This window comes from Lagopus muta, chromosome 14, assembly GCF_023343835.1.
Source record: "Lagopus muta isolate bLagMut1 chromosome 14, bLagMut1 primary, whole genome shotgun sequence".
Taxonomy (NCBI): domain Eukaryota; kingdom Metazoa; phylum Chordata; class Aves; order Galliformes; family Phasianidae; genus Lagopus; species Lagopus muta.
Window position 1 is genome coordinate 11,322,179 of NC_064446.1, and position 12,691 is coordinate 11,334,869.

The following is a 12,691-nucleotide window of genomic DNA, read 5'->3' on the forward strand; positions in this document are numbered from 1 at the left end:
AGGGATGCCCACAGCTCCATCAGTGCTCAGAGCCCCTCCAGCCTGACCTTGGGTATCTGCAGGGATGGGGCACCACCACCTCTCTGAGCAACCTGTGCCACTGCCTCACCACCCTTATTGCAAAAAAACCTTCTTATATCCAATCTAAATTTCCCCTTTTTTAAATAGGGTAGATGCATGCAAATGTAGGGAGTATATGCTACTTTTTTCTTACTCCCCTTCTTTGGTTTAGTCAAACAGAAACACATCACAGCCAACCACAGAATCATAGAATGGCTTAGGCTGGAAGGGACCTTAAAGATCATCAAGCTCCAACCCCTCCTCTGGGCAGGGCTGCCAACCACTAGATCAGGTTGCCCAGGGCTCCATCCAACCAGCAGCAGTAAGCCTGCAAACTGGAGCTCCTTGCAAAGAGCCTGAGTTTCTGCTGCTACGTGCTTTGCAGTGGTGGCAGAGCCACCTCCAGCCCCATTCCACAGACTGTGCAACACCAAACAATAAGAATTTAAGCAGCAGCTTTCTGAAAAGCTGATGGCTTTCCAGTTCCAGGCCAAGCTGGAAAAGGCGTGGAGGCTCCACCAAGCAGCTCTTCTGCCTGAAGCAATCACCGAGAAGAGGTGCTTCAGAAGAATTCTATTTTTGTTAGAGATGGCTGTTCGGTTTTCAAAGCTGAGAAGGTCATTGCTCTCTGACACGCAGAGAGTTCAGGAGTGTTGTCAGGAAGCTCAGAAATTAAAAAAGAAGCAAAAACAAAAACAAAAACACACAGAACTAGGGAAGGAGGGGTGGAGAACCTACTACATGGATCAGCCCGGTACGTTACTTCTGTGTGGCTTCCCAAATTAAATCATTTCTCCTAATGTACTGTGAGAATATGGGGAGGGATCAGATTGTGAGCTATTCAAAGACCTAGCTGATTATCAGCATTTTAGCAGCGAGCTTGTTTTTGTTCTTCCTCGCATTTATAATAATACCTTTTACGTGTTCTCTAAGAGACAAATCTTCTGCTTCAGAACCACTAGGCTGAAGATCTTTTGTTGGCGCTGAGAAGAATGCTAATGTGAAATATCTTGTTTCTTCAGATGAAAGAGAAGCTGAGAACAATCCCCTGCGGAGGGAGGTGGCAGAAGTGGGATCTGGGATCGAGAGTTTATGACTCACCTCCCTGCACAGCCCACCGTATCCACACCACTTGCTGGGTCCTGTAGGGATCGATGGCATTGCAGCCATAAACCCAAGATACGAGATATTCGTGTCTCCTGAATACATACATTTCTTCAGAGGTTTTCAATATGATACGTGGCTTAAAAACAATAGAGAAGAGAGAGCTGAAAGCTCGTATACTGAGATGGAAGCACAATTGCATGAGCCTCGGTTCTTCACGAAAGTCAAACCACCAAAATATTTGAGGGAAAAGGGCCACCTACCTCCATAACAGGCTGTATGCTGCAGCCTGCCTCGTGCAATAGACGAAGAATAAAAACAAAGAATTACCTGATGATTGCTACTTAGCACATACCATTTGGTTTAGAGGTACTGATGGAAGGCTCGCCATCTTTTTCGCTTCCATGATATATCTGTAAGCAAACCTGATGTCATGGCACCAGAAGAACTCAGAGGTTTAGCAGAGAGTACAGACAGTGAGGAAAAAATATGGGTTCCTTTCATTACTGTGTGCTAACAGGAAGATGAAGGCCTTACGTGCTTGTGCTGGCTGAGAGGATACACTATTAAGACAATAAAACTGACATATTGTCAGAGACTGAGTTTTCAAAGGTGCAGCACTGGAAGAAATCGATGCATTGTAACTTAGCAAGTGATCAGGACCAGAAGCCTAACACTGTGGTGATGCAACAGCACAGGAACCAACCTTGCAACAACGTCCTGCAATATCCTATCAGAACTGTTTTATTCTGAACTCCAAAAGAGTGAAGCTGAAATAGCAGAATATATATCTTTAAAGGATATACAATCCCAATTGCTTTTAATGCAGAAACAGAAACTTTAGGTCTCTGAAAATAGCATAAGAAAAGCAGAACATTATTTTTCACATTTGAGAAGAAGGGAATTTGAATTTGGGGTACAAAACCACAACTAAAAAGCATTATCATTAATAACGGATCCACTGTAGACAATGTCAACATTTTCACTGCATCCCACAGGGGTAAGGATTTAATCCATTGAACCTTCTTCATTTAACAATACAGTCACTCACAGCATTGCTGGTTCTGTCAGATCCCTACAAGATTAACATCTTTATATCAGAAGATGCAGTCCATGTGAATGAGAATAGAAAGGAGAGACACAAAGCTCTAGGGTAATGAGGGCAGTTTAGAAACAATTACTTGTTTTATAAAAGGAGGAACATGAATTAAGGTGGAAAAGTGCACAATTCTGTGTGTGTGAAGGAGACTGAGGGGAAAAAAAAAACAGTCACCCTTTCTTCAGTAAGGATATAGCAAAATTAATTCTAATTCTAAACAATTTAGCTGACCAATTAGAGCTGCACTACAAAGCAGAAGCTGAGAAGCAAAGCAGATTTATTTCCCATGTTGGCTTTAGAATTGCACCTAAAAAGACCCCAGAGAAATCATGAAAAGGGAACATAAACTGCACAGTCATTATATTCTGAGGCAATTTTTAATTAAAAAAATTAGAACAAAGTCTGTTCCTTTAAATCATTAATAAAAGAATCCAGCCTATTAAGCAGATGAGCTTTCTTAACTCTAATCCATCTTTACTGCTGTGTTATTACCCAACTGTTTTCCTGTAATTAAAATGTGGCAGGTAGTTTACACACAAGAGGGAGTAATTGTATCGGAAATAACTGTTCATAACCAAACTTTAAAAGCATATTTTTCGTATAAACTTCTAATAAAGAAAGCAAGATAATAATATTTAGCACTTTTGCTACCTACAACAGCATTTTGTCTCTAAATTGTTAGCATTTTATTCAGCAATGTGAAAATACACCCCTCAAGCTATGAAGATAGCCTATCAATCATTTGTTCCTACTCAATTAAAATATTAAAAAATACAAACAAACCTTATACTAAAGGATCCCAAACTGTGTGGCTCTGGAAAGAGAATTTGAATGCGCTGTAGGAACCCCTGTGAACTCAGATCAGGACAGGAAGAGAAGGTCCCCTTCTCTCTGCATCCCAAGGGAGATGGAGGGAGCCAGGTCATTGCCTGCCCATATCTTTGAGGCATTGCCTCCAAGGTACAAGCTCAGGTGGCATAAGCATTGTGTGGGTCTGCTCAGACCTGAGTTTGGAGGAAGCTTTTGCTCTCAAACAGCCTCCTGAATACCAAAGCTGCAGAATAATTTCCTTACAAAGAAAGAGTCGAAGACTTTTCTATAGATTTTGCTTTGCATTATTCTTAGAAAGCAGTTCTCCAGGAATTTCAAACCTTGCAAGCCAACTTAGGGGAAATTACTTATTCTTACATATAGTCTGGCAGTATTTGGCAATATAGAGGACTGCAGGCTGCTGTATGCAAGCAGCTTCTGTTCCAAAGAACATACAATTCAAACTGGGTGGACAAAAACACCGTGTCAGAGCAAAGAGACCTCAGTGGTGTGACTGGCAGATGAGTAGGTGGACTGTTGCCATTTAAATATATAGCCCCAACAGATCACAGATACTCAGTGTATCGTAGGCAAATACTCTACAGTGTGTGCTCACCTACAGAGTCACAGGCAATCCTACTGCTAATGACTTGCATCACTGGATGCTAATGCAGTTTGACCATAAAGAGTAAGACCATTACAAGCTCTGGTTCAATCCTTGTAATTAGATTGGCACCTACAAACCTTGAGGGGCTCAGCTGAGCTCTGTAAAATAGGTAGGATACAGCTCTAGCTGCCCCAGACCTGCAAGCTGAGAGGGTGAGTCACATACACAGCCCAAAGGCATTCATGTTTTTTCCCCACATCCATTATGCGTAAACCACATACTTGTACCACGCTTGTCCAAGAGCCAAATGAGCTGGAGTACCTTTACCTATACATCATCAGAAAGTTTAATGCTGGATAACAGTTTCTACCTCAATTAGGTTAGGGCACCTTCAGCGGGCATTTGGGTTTCCAACCCAAATTGATGGCATCGGTCCAGATTCATTCTGTGGTTTGGCGTAAAAATCAAAGTAAAGTTTAGAGGTAGCAACCTCCGCAGAGCTTCCTGCAGCATAGCTCTAATGCAAATGAACTGGATAAATGGACCTGACTGTGTGAACCAGCTGTGGAACAGGCAGATGATATTTCGGGTACCCTCCAAGTCTGTTTTTCATACAGCTTGTGCCAGGTAAAATCATTTAGAACAAACCGAGGATCAAATACCACACAGGGACTGAGTGATTGCAGCATGGCACAGACCGGCTGTGACCAACTGGCCCCACGCAAACACAGCACCTCTTTGACAGCCCCACGTAAGAAGCAACAGCCACACTTAAACTTATGCCTTGAATGTTCAGATTAAAGCAAAACCAAGAATAAATTAGTTATGCCTTGCTCATTAAAAGGCACAGATTGGAAGCTTATGCTTTGATTTCACGGGAGTTTCCTCCCTGAGCATGTCACAGGGCACGCAGAAGGGAAAGGAAAGGGAGTGAAGAAAGGGAGCTCAGGGCTTGACATGGAGTGATGGGTGCTGCCCAACACGCTGTACAAACTGCATGAGGTGGTGTTTTTTTTCCTCTAAAATGGACTCGCTTCCTCCCCTTCCTTCTCCACACCCCATTATCAGCATTTAAAACACCCCCGAGTTTTCCTGAGCAGGTTTGCTGTGCTCATTAAGATACACTGAGCACTTACTGGCTTTAATGAGCACTCATTAAATTCCGGTAAGTGCCAGGACCATCCTGTGGAGCTGAACAGACTCAGGTTCTGGGAGAGATCAGGGGTTGGGAAGATACTGGAAGCATTACATTTTCCACAACAACAAAACTATAAAACTTTCCCCTCCTTTCTTCTCTTTCTTTTTTTGCTCCACAAGCACTGAGGTAACTCAGACCTGCTAAGCAGCAGCTATTGCTTACTGACTGCTCAAATCAATCCCTTGCCCCAGAAGGCCTCTCAGCTCCTCTTATCAGAACAGGAACAAATTAAAGATTTTGGGTATTTGCATCTCCTCATTTGAGAATATTCGTACGTTTGTTATTTAGAGATAAAAGTCTGCTTCTAAAAATTCACTTAGCGCAGTGATTTACTCAGCCGCAGGGAATGGTGCAGGAGGAATTGCAGAGCAGGATCCAGAGCAGCTGGCGAGGCTGCAGCAGAGCAGCACCATGGGCTCAATGCTCATCAGGATTGCATGCCAACCATTTCCAAGGAACTGTCTGCTCTGTTCTTAATAATCTGATCAGTCACATCATTTGGTCCCAACACAGCACAGTGCCATAACTGTAAGCAGTAGGAGTCTCAGATGTCTGCTGAGCTCCTACCACTCTTACAGAGGGGTCTTTACCAATTCCAGCTTGGAACAACTGAAACCTGGTTGTACTTTGCAGGTCCGTCTTGGAGGAAGACCTCTCCTTCTACCAAAATGCATCTCCACGTCTCTTCTCTGCAGTTCTTGCCCCAAAAACTGGGAGTTGTGCTTGGACAGGTAAATGCCTTGAATTCTTGACACCAATATGCAAAAAAATCCATTTAGTAACAGATCTTTTTCCAGAGATGACCAGAATGAGACATTTCTCCTTGACTGAACACAATCTTTTGTGTTATGGCACACATCTCATAATTGCTCTACATTCATACAGTCATAGAATGACTTAAGTTGGAGGGGATCTTTATGATTGGCTCTTCTAAGTCCCCTGCCATGGGCAAGGTTGCCAATCATGAGAGCAGGCTGCCCAGGTCCCCATCCAACCTGACCTTGAATTTTTATTTTACAAACTAATACAATCCAAGATCAAGGAGACAAGGTGCACACCTCCTACGTGCCCTGTTCTTATGTTTATTTCCCACTGGCTGTGTCAGAAATATACATCCTGACCAGCATGCCCACACGAACCTATATATATCACAAAGCAGTTCTCACTGCAGTGCTACAGCATGGGTTTTCATCCCCCAAAGCTGTTCAGCACCTATTGACATGAAAACATACAAATTAGCTAAAAACAGACACAAATACACTTTACGCTGGACTAATTCCCAATGAGTCACAGAGAGTAAGTGACTATTTAAGGAAACTGAATCAGACAACAACTTGAAGATCAGGGCAGCATTGAAAAAGCCAGCATACAGGCTAGGGAGGAGAGAGCTGCTGGAAGGGAGAGGTTTTAATCTAATGACCGTATATGTCAAAATGCCATCAATTTCATAATAAATGAATAAATAACCGGTCGGGGTAATAATTAACTGCTCCAGTTTGGCTCACTCTCTCATCCACTCACAGCTTTTAGAGGATCACTGTTTTATAATTGCTTGCTCTCTAAGCATACATGCATCACAATGATCAGCACACCTTGACAGCAAACCAGTTAGAGAAACTAACTCAACATGTTCCCCTGCCACAGTACGTTGTCTGCTGGATACAGTAAGTCAGAGATTGTTTATTCAACTTCTCAAGGCCCATTAATGACATAATGCTAGACACAGCTGTTCAGGGCTTTGCAAGACCAAAGCAGAGAAAGAAATGCTGGAAAACTTCAAACACACTATTCGCATCAGAGCCTGGCTGGGAAAGTCCTTGAAACTGATTTGGGTGATTTTAACCTTACAGCTCTCTCATGAAGTAAATCCAGGATTAAAGCCTCAAACTTAATTTCTCCCAAAGATCCTAATGGACGTAAAATCGCTCCACCTGATCAGGGTGGCAATGACTGCTTTGAAAAAGGGGACATAAGTCATTTCATTTTCACTCTGTTTGGCCAAATTATCTGCTGAAAAGCTAGGGCCTGCCTTACATGCTAGCACTTGAAAATAGGGTGTGCTTGGCTGATCATGTCCTGACTTTCTGGTGTGTTGAGCAAGGGAAGAAAAGTTCAGTCGGTAATGAAAGGCACCCTGTGCTGTGCCAAAAAGTCTGAGCTGAGCTAAAGTGGGCGCTCCAGGCCCAGAAGGCACCACCTATCCCTATGCAATGTTTCCCATTGCACATCCACATTTTTCCAGGCTCAACCCCAGCTCAAGGGAGGCAAGGATAAAATCCACCTGAACGCCACACCCAGAGAGCCACTCCAGGAATGTTTTGCCATGCAGCTCCTTGAAACACATTTTTATGTAACTTTCCTTAAGAAAAAGGCAAATCAAGTTTCATAACTGCTCAGCCATGGAGAAAAAGCAAATAAAACGTGTAAGAGGAAGGCTCAAACTCATTCCCATCCCCCAGTTAAAAATAACCTCTATTAATAATTTTAAAACACTTTATAACTGAACCTTTGGGAGGCTTTATAAAAAAAACATTTGTGTATATATTATATAAATACAAATGCGTGTGTGTATGTACGTGTATGTGTATGTATATATATAGATAAGATCGGAGGAGGAATGTGATTCATGATGCTGAGCTGATTTCCCAGCCAGGCAGTCCTGCAGACAGCCCTAAGAGTCATTCTCCAGCAGAAAAAAAAAAAGAGGACTACTGTAGGATAAATTTGCTCCTCCCTGCTGCAGCAGCTACCCATGGCAATTACACCACCCCATTACTGAAGCCATACCTGAATTCATGGGCAGAGAAGCCACCACCATCCCCCATCCTCTTCCCCCCATCTTTTAGGGTAACCCCTAGGACTTACAATTGTGAAGTTCATGACCTTCAGAATCCAGATGGTCATAGCAAGGTTCACCAGGATTAAAATCATTAGGAGCAGCACAAAGAAATAGAGGCATCTCTTCCTCCAGCCATAAATCCCGACTTTGTATACTTGGGGCCCTTCCGAGGTCTGCATGGTGCTCCTGTGCGCGTATTGCTCCTGAGGCATCTGAAACAATCACACAAAAATAAGAACGCGGATTAAGCAGCAAGACAAATCCGATGATAAAAACTGCTAAGGGTTTGTGTCTGTGCCTCTTTGAGGTTTGTGGAGTTTTTGTTCTTCCTTTTCCTTTCAGAGTTTACCAGCTGGGCAGCACCTCCTTCAGTACCTTAGTTCTGCGTTATTTTCCTTGCTGCTCACTGTATGCAGTAACACACCGTAAGAGAATTTTATGCATTAGATGTATATATACATTTATAAATACACATAAGCACACTGTCTAAAGGTATCCTATGGAGATCACTCTCAAGTGTCTCTCCTCAACCACCCCGGGTTTTGCAAGGCTGGCACTCTAGGGCCTCGAAGGATCCGGAGGGGAAAATTCTGCATGCATTTGGTAAAAGCAGTTGAGTTCAGCAGTTTGTTTTGAAGATGCAATATTACTTCACAGAGGCTTTAATTCAACAAAAAATCACCTCAAATAAAATCACTCCTTCCAGACAAAGAAAAAAAAGGCAAAGGGAAAAATGTCTTTCTCTCTCTTCCTTAACTGAATAAACCCGAAACACAAAGTTCTCCTAAAATAATGCCCCAAATATCTGCACGGATTTAACAAGGATGCCCTGGGAAAGGCAGACATGGCATGGCAGGACAACGCGAGAGCCAGGAGAGAGGAGAGAACGAAGGAAACTCGGCACTGAGGACAGCAGAAGGGCTGTGCAGCATGGCAGCATTCCCAGGACAAGTTTGGGTTTTGCATCTTGGTCCCCAGCTTGCTGCCGGCGGTCAGGGGTCTGGCTGCCCCACTGCTTTAAATGGCATTGCAGCCAGTGGGGATGGAGGGCAGCAAATGCACTCAGGGTTGTGCTTATAGAAGCAGATTTTGCCCCCACAAAAGTATTCATTGCCTTCTTGCCCTTCACTTTGGCTTGTGGAAAGTCCTTTTCACATGCTTCCCCCAGGCGTCAGTTTCTTACATCGCCTCTAATAACGTGCTGCCTGCTGAGCGTTCAGCATTTAAGACTCTAGGCAGACAAAAAAACCACCAGACACATTTCTGTGCTACCGATTCAACATCAGGGACTTCTCCCTCAGAATACCTGGCATCAATGTTAGCATTCAGTGAATTACAAAATTCACAAAACAGGAGAAAACAACGCAAGCTCCTCTCTGCGGGAGTGTGATCCATAAGGGCAGAACAAAACAATGGTAGAAACGAGATGCTCATTGACACTGACTTGTGCCTGTTTGTTTACCATTAGCCTCATGTTTTTTTCTTACTTCTAGGCAAATGTGCAAACAGCATCTAATAACAGCGTGCGGTGGGCGGCAGCGCAGAGCCCATTGCAATGGAAGTGTCAATGGAAGGTGATTTTCTCCTCAGCACAGATCTTCTACTAGCAGCATCGCACTCGCCATGAAGTTAGCACTTTCTCTTTGTTGCCCCAACACTGAAGCCCACACAAACAGGGGCTGCCTAAAGATCCGGAACCATGTTTTTTTTTCCCCTTCTACACTTTGTAAACCTTTTAGCAACTTTGGGAGTGCTTAGATGTGTGTTTGCTAACACAGGTTGCTGTTATCACCCACAGTTAGGAGATCAGACACCTCTCCCTTCCTCCACCAGCTTTCATCATTGCTGAAGTGCAGCCTCAGGTGCTAAGCAAGTCAAATCAGGCTCTAAATTCTTCTCAGATGCCTGTCCTGATGTGCACACATAAAGCAAAGCTAACTAAGCAGCATGCTCAGAACAGCCATGCTCCTGCACAAAAGTGGGATCCAAAAGTAACCTTCCTGCAGAGGGCAGAGGATCCCATCTCCCTCCTTCTCCTTCAGCAGTTGCATCCATCCCACACACTCAGAACTCATAGCAATGGCTGAAAAACAGATTTTAAAAACAATAAACACAGTTCTCCTATCACTTTCCTCTCCGGTCTCAGAACCCTTGCAGTTTTAGGAACTTTTCCCCTTACATCCTTTGGGCAACATTCCACCAAGCACACCAAAGAGCTTGGATGTTGCACAACAGTGCTGTTGGTTTTTTTAAGGGTTCTCATCTGGTCTAAAAAACCAGACAAGATGGCCACAAACCATGCCTTACTCAGAACTCAGAGCACGTGAATATCTGCAACATTACTTAGAGAAAGCAGACGTACTCTGGGGAGGAACCAACAACTGCATGGCAGATAGGATCCTAGTATGCCCACCTCAGTCAATTCAGCCAACTTGTACTGGAAGAGCATCGCAGAAGGAAGGTATGACATAGAATCATAGGAAAAAAACCAAGATCATCTAATCCAACCCCAACCCACCCACACCATGCCCACTAACCATGTCCTTGGTACCACATCTCCACAGCTCTCAAACACCTCCAGGGACAGTGACCCACCACCTCCCTGGGCAGCCTGTGCCAATGCATCTTTCTGAGATGAAATTTGTCCTAATATCCAACCTGAACCTCTGCTGTCTGTATTAAAGAGCAGCTTTCTATGGTGTAACGGTCCTCACCATAAAGCACTTCTGCTGTTCAGACCTATGGGGTATCTGCCCACACAGCCAAGGCTCAGGCAGACCCTGAGCTATTAACAAAGGGAGCAAAGCAAGTTGCTCACAGCAGATCCAGTTTGGTCTTCACTGCTATTTTGCTCCCAGGTGCTAAGTCAGCAATTGTAAACTGGGGAGGGCTTTGCAGCACAGTGCTTGTGCCAGAAGAGAGGAGCCATGGTACAAACAGATGCACTTGGAGAAAACCAGGCCCCTACACCACTGCAATCACTCAGCTTCTGTGCGAGGGGAAATCTTAAAAAACAATAAATTACGATTTCCACTACCTAAGGGAAATTATAACAACAACTACTGTACAGTCACAGATTTTATTGCCTAATATTTTAACAGGGGATCCTGGAGAGCACATATTAAATGCAGCATCTCTCTTGGAGAAAACGAATAAATTGCATCTCCAGCACTCTCAAATCATGAAACAAGTCTGACCAATAAGAAATAGCCTGAAATACTGAGCACAAAATATCTTCTTATTGCAAAACTTGTTTATTCTCCCCTTTGCTCTCTCCTTTTTTTTTTTTCTTCTTTTTTTTCTTTCTTTTCTTTTTTTTCTTCCCCACAACTGCTAGAGTGGAGAAAATGCCAAATCCAACTGAGGCAAAACTTTGCAGACATCAAACGAATTTATAGGAACAGAACATAACCACAAAAAGCAACTTGGATCCACACAAGAGCCTCATTTTGAGAATTTCTCTTGTTCAAATAAAATATTTAGCTCACAGCTGCCTTAACAGTGATAGAGCAACCAAAGGACTGCAACGCGCATAGTGAACATGACCTAGTAATATGGCATAAATTTATAACAAGACAACAACATGGGAATCATAGATGGGATGCTGTTTCCATATACTCTCACACATAAACTCTCCATAAACTCTCACACAGTTACACTTGAAGCAATATAGGATCTCTAGCAAGCCCTTCCCCTCACCCATGACCACCAAAAGAAAAGCTCATGTCTGTCATTCTCTAGCAAGAGAAGAACAGATAATGGACATTGAGCGCTGAGGTGGGCTAAACAAATGTGTAGAAGAGGATGGGCTGTAAGGCACCTACATAAGGAACAAGCTGCATCCACTGCCAGTAATTTGTTCTGTGGGGGACAGAGAAGTATGCTAGTCATGATTTATATTTTGACACATTCTTCTTAAACATTGTAATGATATTGGCAGCAAATTAGGCACCAGAAAAGCAGTATTACTGTGAAAGGAAAACCAGTGGTTTCATTTGCAGAGCACCCCTTCCTTTTCAATCACCGAGCTGAGAAGAAAGGCTGCTAGCTGCTTAATGGGGTATTATTTTTTGCAGGAAAACATTATAAATGGTCACTCAAACTCGTAATAGCCAACAACCAATGCTGAAACAAATATAGTAGAAATTGGAAGGAGAGGCACTCCTTCCAAAAGTCAGAGCTGTATGTGTCTACCTGCCATGGGAAGGCACACGTGCACCGTACTGGTGTGCCACTACTGCACATACAGCATGAGAAATGCTGCCTGCCAGATCTTCACAGTTTAGCCACAGACAGCATTACCATGACTACAACAGCAAAGCCCAGCACCCAGGTAATTTACCAAGGAATAAGTTTTTGTAGAATTCCAGTGGCATGGCTGGTGATGGGGTGATTGATGGCTGGTAATGGGCTTTCCCAACCTTAATGGTTCTATGATAGTGTGAGCAGAAAGCCTCTCACTCATACACACAACATGCATTTCCCACTCATCAGGCAAAGTGTTTAATATGCACAAGGATAAATAAACCATCTTTCCCTTGCAAACACCACAGCTGTAAGTGTTTCTTGGCCACATCAGCTTTGGAGGCTCAATGAGGGCTATAAATGAGGTGAGGCACAATGAGAGGAATCAATGATGTTTCTGAGCCACGGAGGTTTTCTGACCAGTGCTTAAATCATCTTTGTTTAGTAATTGGATAATTTTAAGCTGAAAGAGGATGCAGTTGAGGAAGATGGCTTCTCCTTCATGAAATTTACTGCTGAAAATGTTCTAAAGCGGGGTCTGTGCAGTGGGACACACAGCAGGTTTGGGGAAGGTGGCATCTATTTGCACATATTTTTTGCATTTGCATTTTTTGCACATTGATTTCTATAAATTTTATGTAGAATCCATGAGCCTTTACTTAATGGAGGCCAGGGGGCAGCTTGTCAAAATCATCAATTTTACATAAGGTGAACATAGGGCAGCCAGAG

General features: G+C 43.3%; 1 protein-coding gene across 9 annotated transcripts in view; it reads right to left on the reverse strand.

Annotated features, from left to right (window-relative positions):
* The window catches only part of SGCD (sarcoglycan delta), a 309,270-nt gene that overhangs the window by 115,621 nt on the left and 180,958 nt on the right, over positions 1-12,691 (reverse strand). For all 9 annotated transcript variants that reach the window (XM_048961004.1, XM_048961005.1, XM_048961006.1 and 6 more), the window contains one exon: positions 7,744-7,929. In XM_048961004.1, the coding sequence (XP_048816961.1) occupies positions 7,744-7,929 (186 nt within the window). The remainder of the gene's footprint in view (positions 1-7,743; positions 7,930-12,691) is intronic.